The 12,344-nt window shown below is 33.7% G+C and overlaps 1 protein-coding gene across 2 annotated transcripts in view; it reads right to left on the bottom strand.

Annotated features, from left to right (window-relative positions):
* Positions 1-12,344, bottom strand: part of GABA-B-R1 (metabotropic GABA-B receptor subtype 1) — a 125,222-nt gene that overhangs the window by 25,138 nt on the left and 87,740 nt on the right. For both annotated transcript variants that reach the window (XM_053745262.1, XM_053745261.1), the window contains exons 6-8: positions 6,265-6,433; positions 4,180-4,295; positions 1,324-1,451 (exon numbers count right to left, since the gene is read on the bottom strand). In XM_053745262.1, coding sequence (XP_053601237.1) covers positions 1,324-1,451; positions 4,180-4,295; positions 6,265-6,433 — 413 coding nt within the window. The remainder of the gene's footprint in view (positions 1-1,323; positions 1,452-4,179; positions 4,296-6,264; positions 6,434-12,344) is intronic.

The following is a 12,344-nucleotide window of genomic DNA, read 5'->3' as shown; positions in this document are numbered from 1 at the left end:
GGTATCAAACTCAAAGTATCTTAGTTTATGTTATACTAGCTGCGCTCCGGAGCTTTTCTCCCGTGGGAACTTCGGGATAAAGAGTACTTACTCTATGTTATTCCTGGTTATATTTTACCCGTGTACCAGATTCCTTAACAATCCGTCTAGTAGATATTGTGTGAAAGAGTAACAAACATACGTACACTATACAACCTCACAAACTTTCGCATTTATAATATTATTAGGATTGTGCATTTTTATTTATTGAAACTTCAGTAAATACTGGATTTCTATTTTGTTTGTTTCCTATTTGTTACAAGCCATGTATCCATTGTGTGTAAATTATATATTTTTAACTAAGTACTAGAACAGAGTTAGACTAAAATTTACTAAATTTATATTGCGTCTTTACTTACGAAACTGTTTAATTGCTTTAGCAATGCTAGGTAGATAAACTATCATTGATTCAGTGACTAGTAAATTTACTTGAATTAATACTGTATACCAAATCAGAATCAAAGTTTGAGTTTAACCTAAGGCCATCGGACGCTCAGCAGTGTTTGTAGTATGAATAAAGAATTTGGGGTACGAACATTCAAAGGCGCGCTGCGATCTTAATACCCGACATAGTTGGCTTAACTTCGAGTGAATAGGTAATTGGTTTGATCAATTTAGCGACAAAATATAGACTTGGAAACGTGAGGTCACAGAAAGGACAGGGAGTACAAAGCCGGTCGCAACTGATGTGGAAGGACGACATTCACATCATGTGTACGGTCAAAGCCATTGTCAAGATGGTTGATTTACGATTCGGTCAATTTGAGAACAGACTATATTGCGATTTATCTGTCGTAGCGTTTAGTTAACACAGGACAATAAAAGTTGTCACTTAACTTTCCTGAGTAGTTGAGTAGATATTTTTGGTGGCTCAGCTGGAGAGTATGCTCCGCAGCCACTATTAATGTAAATTTTCTCACCTCCTATAGTGCATGTACAACAATAAATACATGCATGCATGCATCTAACGAATGCCATATTGAGGTATAATTGATATATTTTTATAATGGTGGCTCCACTGCAGAGCACGACATAAAGTATGTTGATGGCCTCCGACAAATGCCGAATGTTAGTCTAGAAAGACATAGCTTACCGAAATTCTACATGGAATTAATAAATCTTTACGATATAACGTCCTTCGAATTCTAAGTGTATAAGTGCTACTGAAAAATATACTTAGTGAGTAGTTTGGATATTCTTACGAGTGATATTAAATTATATGGATTGATTAAATTTAAGATTTAACGTTCCAGACACATATTAAAAGTAAAGAAAGGCGCTTACCGATACTCCCAGAAATGATGTAGAATTTATTGCCTCGTAGATGTCGTCGGCAATTTTCTTATTAGTGTATGTGAAATTTTTTAGGCTTTGTCCACTTTTCTGCAGTTTTTCCATGGTCTTGTTGAAAGCTGAAATCATAAGTACTATTGAACAAGGAGATATCAAATAACATCTTTGTTACCTCTACCATCCTTGATTTGCAGTTTTGTTGAGGTAGTTAATTTTTATCATCCATTTTGTATTAGCTACGCCACGATGCTTTTATTCCGTAGGAATTTTGGGATAAAAAGTACCACGTGTGGTGTTATGCGTTATATCCGTTTACACACATTTCATTAAAACCGTCTAGTAGATTTGCGCGATTGAGTGACAAACATTCTCACAAACTCACGCACTTCCTAAATTTCGTATTTATAATATTAGGTGTTAGGATTCGTATTTACCCATGACTTATTTACGGCAAGGTATATTAATTAGCTAGGCATGACATCTTTTATTTATGCTATACAACGTTCATGACAATTAGAACAAATCCACCTCATAATGCTTTGTTACCAAGTGGAACTGTTGCATTAATGCATTTCTATGCAAAATTTAGACCACACATCAAGCCCGCAACAAACTCGGCCAGTTCTCGAGAAACCACCAAGTTAGTACAGATGCAGCAGTTTGTACTTAGCTGCCTACTATTCTGCGGCACAACTTGTACTTTACTGTTAAGCTAAACGTGTCTGGAATACTGATATCATGATGTATTCAATTTTACAAAGAGTTTGTTCGACTTAGAGTAAATTGGTCTTTACTATACATGAAATCATTATTTTTTAAGCGTGAATTTGTAAATTTATATAATTTATTTTTATTCATGAGCCAATGAAATAATCGAATTCGGTTGTTATCAGATGTACACAATTAAATTACAAAATAGCCTAGTTATGTTTCTCAATCATCATAATCTATTTTGAATTTAAGATGTCGAACGAAAAAGAGTGTCTCTATATATTAATATCCAGTATTACTATAGTTGAGTAAAATTAAATAAATATAATAACGTGTATTATTATGTGTATAAACAACATTTCCGTCGCACAAACTTCAACCAACTAGCCGGATAGTTTAGTCTAGAAGATACCAGTCTAGTTCTGACTGAACAAAATCAGCTGCGAAACACTCGGACGAGCAATCCTGTGGATTCACAACTTCTTAACGGTTTTGCCATTGCTAGTTTACGATTCTAGTTAACAGTTCCACTTTTCTTTGGCGCGGATTTATATATCGTGTCTATAAGAGGAATAAATAATGAGACAAATCACATAGATTGAGTTGGCTCTAAAAGTAAGTTTGAGACTTACGTTATGTGGTACTAACTTGACGACACTATATTTAAAAACATATAGCTACATAAATATGTAAACATCCACACAGATTACTTTGAAAAGTATGGTTTTTCATCTTAAACTGACCGAGTATCAAATTCGGGACCTTCGAACCATATAAATAGATCGTTGAAGGAATACATAAGATGACTTTAGACTTCATGGCTTCATGCTTTATCTTCTTGTAAAGTTTTGTCGGTATCATGAAGTGGTTTTACCATTTGCCTTCTCCATTTTTTTTTTTTACTTTAGTTTGTAAATTTGGTGATAGCTAAAAGCTATTGATTTTCGTTTTCCTTATTTTTTCATACTACAAAAGTAAGAAAAAAGTTTTGTCTTAACCTTACATAGCAAGCGTTTCTATTAAACTCTCAAACAAGCTAATGAGTGGTACAACTCCTTATATCCTATTTAGCGTTCAACTTAAACTTGCCGACGTATTTAAACTTTGTTAAATAGATATTGCAAGAGTTAAATTTATTCTGTGAAAGAATGATCCACATTGAGGGATACAAGAAAAAGGAGTAAGGCATAAGAAAAAAAAATTCTGTTTCAAGCGTAAAGCTATAACTAAAAATTGAATCCCATTATTATTATAAATGTGAAAGTTTGTGAGAATGCTAACATCTGGGCCAATTTTTATGGAATTTGGTATTGTGGTATTTGATTTCTAGGACACAAAGGGTACTTTTTATCCAAGAAGTACGCGATTCCTGTAGGATTTGGTCAAAAAGTCAAGTCACTACTGTGCATAAATACGTAAGTATTTTTTAAAACAAAAACGCGGGTGATACCGCGAGTTGCAGCTAGTATCTAAACAAAGCTATCACTAACACCACAGCGCTATCTCTATTTTGGTCTTATAGTTGGAAAAAAATGTCATATGGCGTCCACTATTTATATATTCTTTTTCGTTATTTTGTGCAATAAAGTTTTAAATAAATAAAGCCAAAATCTGCTATCGTTCATTATACATTGTAATTACTACATTATATGTACTGTATTTTCAATAGCGGGTGGTATTTCCCATGACATTTTATAAACAAAATGTTTTGGAATATATTACAATAAATTAATAATTTTATTTATTGTTATTATTTCGTGATGAAGAAATTATTAGCAGGATGTATTCCAAAGCATTGTTACAATAAATAAATAATTTATTATTATAGTCTTATTGTCAATGACTATACATATTATAAAAATAACTCATATTTTGTATCATATAAAATATAATAAAAGGAATCAGTATTTTAATTTTACTAAAACATATATTTGCGTCCTTAGATCAGATATTACGTATTAGGTGCTAAATACAATCACTATTTATCACAATGTTAAATAAAATAGCGTTAGTATTGTATTCACAACGTAAGCAATAACACAAACATGTAATTATACTTTCCAAGTAATTGTTTTTAACTTAAGAAGTAAATAACTTTTAGAACAATAGGAAGGGACGAAAAATTACAAAAGTTACCTAAAGCCACCGCCCACACGGCGTCGTAAGCCAGAGGTGCTTCCTGGTAGCCCTCAGGGAACCGCTCTCCGTCGATGTCGTACCCTGCCTCGCGCAGGACCCCGTTAAGGCGTGACCTGTTTACAAAAATAATCAATTTGTTACCAAGCGACCTCATGCCGCCAACCTATCTGACGTATAGATACATATGCGTTTTGTTAGGTTACATTTGTTACAATTATCTTCCTGCAACTGATGAGTTATCTCGTTTATATATCTAGCGGCCCGTCCCGGATTAGCTCGCATAAAACCCTAATAAATTATACCTTCTTGAACAACAATAAAAATCCCCGCCTCAATAAACAGAAAATCAATTATTAAAAATAAATTGTACCTACAAATATAAAAAATAAGCTAAAATTACATTTTAATTCGATTCTCATTTTAAAATCTGTTAAATAATTTTAGATACTTTTCCACCTCATATAAACCGTACCGGCACTAATGAGGCGGTCTCACGTTTCTCATTAAGAGGACAATCGCTGCATCGTGGACAATGGCTGGTATAAATAAAATTTATCTAGAATCATTTGCGAAGCGCCGCCATTTCTGCAGTTGCTCTTCACCTTATAGCCGTCTATTTCGCTGAAAGTACGACGAAAATTGCCTGGAATAAGGTTTGCTGCCCCCGGAGGTATATTTTTCAATCTCAGCGTTTGAAAGTAGAAACTATTTTTAGATGTATTTTTTACTGTTCGATGAGGTGTATTGAATTCTTATTTAGCTAGACTAGATGGAACATTTTTAAATTAGGCATTTAAAAAAAAAGGAAAACGTTTTTAACCTTACGCAGGGGTACAGTTAGAACAAATTATTCAGAAATAAATTAGATAATGAAGGCAAAAAGGGTTAATTAAGGTGGATTAAGTCCCACATATAGCATACGTAATTGTATCGTAATCACGAATTAGCTCGATTTACTGTTTTAGTATGTATATTTTAGTATTTTTTATACAATTAAAAAAAGCAAATATAGTATAAAAGTAAGTAGGAAGTTTAAAATATTACTCGCATGTAGTCTAGTAGATTTCAGTAATTTTGGAATACTGAAAGCATAGTTTTTATAAACTCGAATTATTATCACCATACCGAGTGTGTGGGTTTCGTTCATATAAAACCACTTTGCTAACACGCTAAGTAAAACATTTTCCGACTAGGCTGTATTCACCGAGACATTTATTATCTTTACACACAAAGGATATCCCGAATCTCCCCGCGAAAACTCCGATAACAATAAAGTCCCGTCACGAATGGCGATAGCGCACATCTCTAGGAATTTTCAACTCAAAGCGTCGCACGTCCGAAGAATGGAATATTATGTGCTGCCGCGTAAAAGCTGTGACAAGAGGTTTTATGTACGATTGCACCTTATAAATGTCTTATGAAAGCACTTTGGAACACAAAAGGATATTTGCTTGGGTGGAGTTGATCAGGGTTAATGTAAGTTTTGGGTATTCCATAGATATAAAATATTTGATTTGATGATGTTCTATACATATGACCAGAAAATAATCAAGCCATTAATGTTTTAAGTCATATTTTCAAGTATAATTCAATTCTTCAAACTATTAAATCTGTCACGCAGGTTTTATTTTCAACAAAAAAAATATTATTACAATCCTTCGTGTTCTATTTAGCCATTCACATTTATGGAACGGCGCGTGCCGGCAATTTCAATAGCACCGCGGCTGAAAATATTTTCTCCTATTGACTTTGGTGCAGGCGAACCGACGGAGCGACGTCGCTTCAGACACCACATGCAAATTTTATCGTCTCTCTTCTCGACTGTAGTGCTCTAGTGTTCGATTTCTCACATCGGCACCACGCGGAAGTGATTTCAAATTTTCTATTTACCATATTTTGTGATAGATTACAAAGTTAAAAATACTAGCCCAGGACAACATTTTCTTAAGATTCCTCCATAGATAAAAGAAATATTAATTTTATCTATGGATTCCTCACTGAAAAAAATTAATAGTAACAATATATAAAAACTCAGCTCAATCAAATTTGATTTTTATAGATCCTATATAATATGATACTGACCGAAAGTCTTCAGAAGTCATGCCGGAGATGGTGGTCTGGTTGGCGTTCTGGTTCCACATGAGAGCTTCAGTCGTCAAGTGGCCCTCTGCAGCTTCCCGCATCTGCTCGACTGTGCAATCTATACCCTCCTTTTCCAGGTTAGTCTCGAACCAATTGTCTTCATACCAGCCTGTATAATACATACTGTATTAGATACAGAGACATAGGGTGTACAAAAGCCTTAATATTTCGGTTTATTTAATTTTATATATATATATATATATTATATTTCGGTTTATTTACATATAATAAAGGTATAAATAAAACTTTTCACAACTCGTGTGTATTTAACTAACAAAATAATAAAAAAAACGAGAAATAAATAAACTAGGATAGCGCAAACATGCAAATAAATGAGTGAGTGCCACACGGAATTGAATTTGCCCTGGTTTTCATTTTACAAAAACGATTTTCTTTTATCCGTGAGGACATTGCGTCGCCCTCGACTATTATTTATCTCGTTTCTCTATCCATTTCCTTGCTTGTTCGTTGTGAGCGCACCCGAGGCGGACAAATGTGTGTTTGTTGTGTCGTCCAGGGCAAGTATTTCCATGAAACTTGAACGAAATGTTTTATAAGTGGCAATATAACTTCCACATCATTTTTTTGTGTGTTCAAAATGAAATATAGAGGGGCCGAATAAAGTGAACACAGCATCTATGTTTCGTAATCTTTTGAAATGACTATGTATTAACCTTTCATATAACATTGTAAAGATTTTTGCTATTAACGAGGTACTGCAAAGGTTTAATTAACGAGGATATTGAACGTCAGTGCGACGTGGATATTATCACAAACTATGAAGATAATACAAGATCACAAATTAATGCTTGATGTATTGAGGAATTATATAGCTATATTCTTATTACCAGTTGTTGTGCAGTAGCTGATGATAAAGAAAATTATTCCTTTACTAACAGTTACCTCATGTCCTCTTGTTTTCCCGCAGTTCAGAGACCATGATAAATATCTGTAGGCTCTTACAATAGACATAAGAGTGATATGTGAGGCATGTCTTGCCATCGATAAATTGTGTTACGAGTGAGTCATGCCAAGTTCTCAACTTTTACGCCTGGCACGAACACATCAATTCACACAAATAGTCTCCTAATTCAACCCTGTTTCCGATATTTATACTCTTAGTTCAAAACAAATGTCGTAAAACTTTAACGGGTTTTGGAAAACCAAGATTTATGTAACCAAGGACACCTATAGATACTCACGAGTGGGGATATTTGCAGAGTTAGCAAAAGAAGTAATTATAAGTTCAAAAATTCCCTTATGCCCGACTGCGTCTTTTATGCCTAAAACATGCCAGACATCTTCGTTAGGTACATAATAATGAAAGCTTATTTTTGACTCGTATAATAACTACCTAGTTATTTTATTTCTTTAACTTTATTACAAAAAATGTGAACCTAAAATCGAGGGCTATGTTTTCTACCAGTCAACCGACAGTTTACATTAATTTTTTAATACCTTTATCATTACCCTCACCCGATTCATTTTATATCAAAATACAAAATAGACTGACGCATTTCGTCGTGTATTTTCAAACGATCCCTATAGGTATCACAAGGGTTATTACCCTAAAATCAACGACGCATGATGGAGTAAAGCGATGTTTAACTTACCCAAGTGGTGCGGCCTTTTGGAGGTACATAAGCTCTCGTCCGGGAGAGATGAAAGCTATTTGCAAAATATTATCTCCCGCCCTTCTGTTTACTTTGTTTTATTTTTTTGCGATTCAAACTCGAAGATACCGGAATTTCTGAGGTAATAATTGTGTATAGACATTTATTAATTGAAAAATGATGTCATACATTTAAAATATTAGCTTTTTCTCGCGACTTGGCCAGCATGAATTTTCCAAAAGCAATTCTTTTTTCGGGATGAATGCTATCATATGTCCTTTCCGTTCTCTTAACTATACATGTGTGTGAAGTTTTATAAAGAATTATTGAGTAAATTGTGAACCAAGAATCAAACAGAAATCTAGGCAATATTTTAAAGGGTGAATGTCGTCTCTATTAGAAAGGAATCTGTGTAGTTGGATAAGTTGAGTTCATTCAACGATTTCGTAATAACTGTTCAATATATAACATTTACAGTAGCCAGTGCCAGTTTCTACCCTATTGCTTCGAAAATATTGTTATACAAAATCGAAACCACATTGCTACATAATGTTTTGTTGTTTCTGGCTCATTCTATATAAACGATGTCTCTATTTGGTGCAAACTACTAGTAAATAGGATAATAAGTGAATATTATTACCAATGGATGTAGTTGTGACTGACTTAATTTGTGGAATTATTAATGTAAGTGTACATAGTATTGTTTAATAAGTACTTGAGTTAAACTTTCGTTATAAAAAAGCAAAGCCATGATTTTATCCGGTTTAAAAGGGTTAACGAAGCTAAATTTTTGACATGCAATTTCTCTGATGAAAAGCCTTGCTAACGTATACGGCGAAACAGGGCGGCCGCTGGTAAATATAAAGTACGTGCTATGAAAACCAAATCTTTGACAGATTTACTTTCTTCAAGATTGTATTCAGAACCGGCCAAGTGTAACCAAGAGTACCTCGTCTGAATAAAATGGACATGTATAAATCCGATACATATTTGTTTATTTATTTATATATGTAGTTTTAGATGTATGAATACTGCAAATTCTAAGGTTAAAGGATGTTGTACCCTAAATATATTTGATTTTATGGGAACTGGCGCCATTGTTTTTATGGATCTTGGTTTTTCAGTGATGAGATTTCATAGCACAAGAAAGATACTTTTTATCTCGGCATAAACTGACGTAGCTAACCCCCACACTGCTAGTGTTCTAATATATTAAACTCCATATTTAACTAAAGAAGCAAAATCATAAATACTGGTTGCCTGGAAGAGATACGGATTATGTAATAACCGCAATATAAAAAGACCCAGATTGTTCAACAAAGAAGAAAAATATTTAACATCCATATATCCAAGTTTATTGCGCGGGATGTCACCTACATAAAAATCTGCAAACACCAAACGTATCGCCTTTGAGTCGGGGAACGTGTCGATTATTTTTATATGAAGTGATCTATTTAGTGGGCTATTTTATAGGCTGTAATAAAGTTTTATTGCGGAAAAGATTCGGTTTCGTGTATTAAGGGCAAACCAACGTTGATGAACCTGACAAATTGGAAGATCTACCTTTGGCGACCCGCCAAAACCACAGCAACTTACAAATGGATCTCTAGTCGCATTCTCCCACCCAGTAAAAATAATCTCGACTAACAAAAACATGTGATCGCTCTCAATTGTATTCGTTTCATAATTCTATGAGTAGTTTATAATTTGAGTAGTTTAAGTACATAAAGTTTTATGTGCCTGTGAAAGAAAGAAAGAAAAATAGTTTATTTGGAACAATGTGAACAAACAGAAAAATGTACCGAAATTGGCCCCACTACTTTTTCGTATTGTACAGATAAATATATACATTACGTTACTTTATTTCTTATTGTTGTATTACTAACATGTGTTTCAGATTTAATTCAATTAGTTTATTATTTACAAAACTGCAAATAATAATAAAATAAATAATAGTAGCATTCTGAGTATCTCCCTGTATTAGTACTGCAAAGGCGGTTAGAAAAATTTCTGGCAACATACACTTTTACGAGTAACACGAGGAAAGCTTGCGAGCTACCTTAAACTAATTTGGGTTTGTTTTCGGGAACAACATGTAAACCAGACAAATAGGATTGAATTATGGGTTATGGAATCCTTGCGAGCATACATATTAGGGTAGCTCTGTGAAGTGACGCACGTAGTCGGATTTATCATGGCCGGCTGGTTATCATGGTTGGGTACTTGGCGGGCAGTCTGCGGACTCTTGCCCGGCGATTGTATAATCTGCTTAGACAGGAACAAGGTTTATCTAGTCTTTACTGTTTGTGAAGACGTCTCACACAATTTATATGAAATTAGCTGTGTTTAGTCTTCAACAAATCTCATCCGCATCACATGCAGTTGAATGTCAATATCATCGCTTGATCTTATTGGATTTTTATGTTTAGACAAAGTCTAGAAATATCAGTCGTAGCATAGAATCAAGGATAACTTAAAACTGAACCTAGATTTGGTGACTTCGGTAACTAATGCCGTATAATAATTAAGTAATTTAAATCTAATAATATAATTTAAAAATTATTCACTAATAACCATAAGTAGTTAATTCGTTTTTGTTTGTGACGACAAGCGGTCCTTCCCTCGGAAACAAAACAGTTACAATTAAATAGAACCCATACATTGACCCGAGGGCTTATGTTATAAATTTTCAGTTTCCTAACAAAGTTCGTAATGAGCCAGGTAAAGAGAATTGTTTGTTTTCCTCATAGGTATATCTTCTAAGTTATTTATTTAATAATACTATATTCATTTATTAAGGTTTCAGAGATATATTTTGGTTAATAACTACTAACATCTTAGTATTAGAAATAATACGTTACGTTTATTTAGTTAAAACATAAATTATATTTTACGAGCTATTAGTGTTAAGTTATTAGTACAGCCGTACTCTATTAGAGAATGGATTTAAGCTCATCATCATCATATCGAGTGTTATTGCTAAAACTGGAGTCAGATTTTATTTAGGTCGTATAAAGGCATCTGACATGACTTTTACGACTACCTACCCAACCGTCTAGTGACAGGTAGTCACATACACACTAGTGAACTAAACTGTCCACCAATGAACAGGTTTAACCTCACGAAGTTTACCTTCACCGGAAGCAAGTGGTGGTCTATAAAAACTACTATACATTATTCAGATTGGCATACAAACTAATGTGACGTGTGTTGGATTCGAACCAGGGATCTTTCGATCATAGGCGGAAGGTCTTAACCAATTTAAATAAGTTTTAATTCACTATTATTGGATACTATTATTGCTTACACATCTGATCATTAAAGGAATCTTGATCTGTAAATGTTTTTTATTACTTCTGCGTATATATACGTACGTTGATAGGAAAATAATTCACGTGAATCGAAACTTATTTAAATTGACTTACGGCGTCGCTACCGTTGGGATTTGCGTGTGTCATAACATAAATATTGACATAAAATCTTGACATAACATAAAAATTGAAAGGAAATCTACACGCATTTCTGATCAACATCGCAAATGCTATACATATATCATACGATTGATTCACTGAAACTTGCATAGATACGGCATTGCAGTCTTTCAGCATCGGGAAGCATGTCGCTAGTGTGAAGTTTGTACGCATATACAAAAAATAATAAAAAAATGTCTTGGGACTACGAATAAATAGGGCGTAAATGTAATAATTAACGTGATTAGATGGCAGGATTTACTTATAGAAAGATCATTAATGTATCACAACCAATCACAAAAATTCATTAAAAATGCTTTATATCCTTACATATTACAAAAAGAATGTCACTTGTCTGTCTGTATAAAGGGGGTAAATTCAATAATAAGAAAAGTAATATATTAAGGTTTTACCCGAACGAAACCGGGATGGACCGCTAGTGATAAATATGTTTAAACTGATACAAAACATATAACCTACTACGTCTAGAGTAACAAGTCTTACAAGTTTCAAAGTTGAAGTCTAATTAAGATTGATGCGCGGAGTGTATGTTGCACGAAATTGAAAATGTTCACCACTGTTCAAATATTTTAACTTAAATTTGAGTGTAGATGTAGACGAAAACATTTTTTCTATTTCTATACGTAACGTAGTAGCAGTTCAGTTCGAAAATATATATTTTAACAGTATATACACCTTTTTATGTAATCGTATCTTCAGTTTATTAAGCATGAGTAATAACTACATTTATATATTCAATAGGAAAAAATGAAACCTAAAAAATAGTGGCTATAAACAACAGAGTGGTTGTTAAGTGAAAAACGGACCACTGGGAACAGCGAACAAAGCAGTGTGACGGAGCTCAGCATTCTGCTCTTTTTATTATACTCCTGTGTATCGTTATTTACGTCTACTTTTCTCCACTTTATCCTGAGGA

Source organism: Plodia interpunctella, chromosome 5, assembly GCF_027563975.2.
Source record: "Plodia interpunctella isolate USDA-ARS_2022_Savannah chromosome 5, ilPloInte3.2, whole genome shotgun sequence".
NCBI classification, from domain to species: Eukaryota; Metazoa; Arthropoda; class Insecta; order Lepidoptera; family Pyralidae; genus Plodia; species Plodia interpunctella.
Note: the sequence above shows the minus strand (reverse complement) of the source record. Positions and strands in the feature narration are given on the sequence as shown.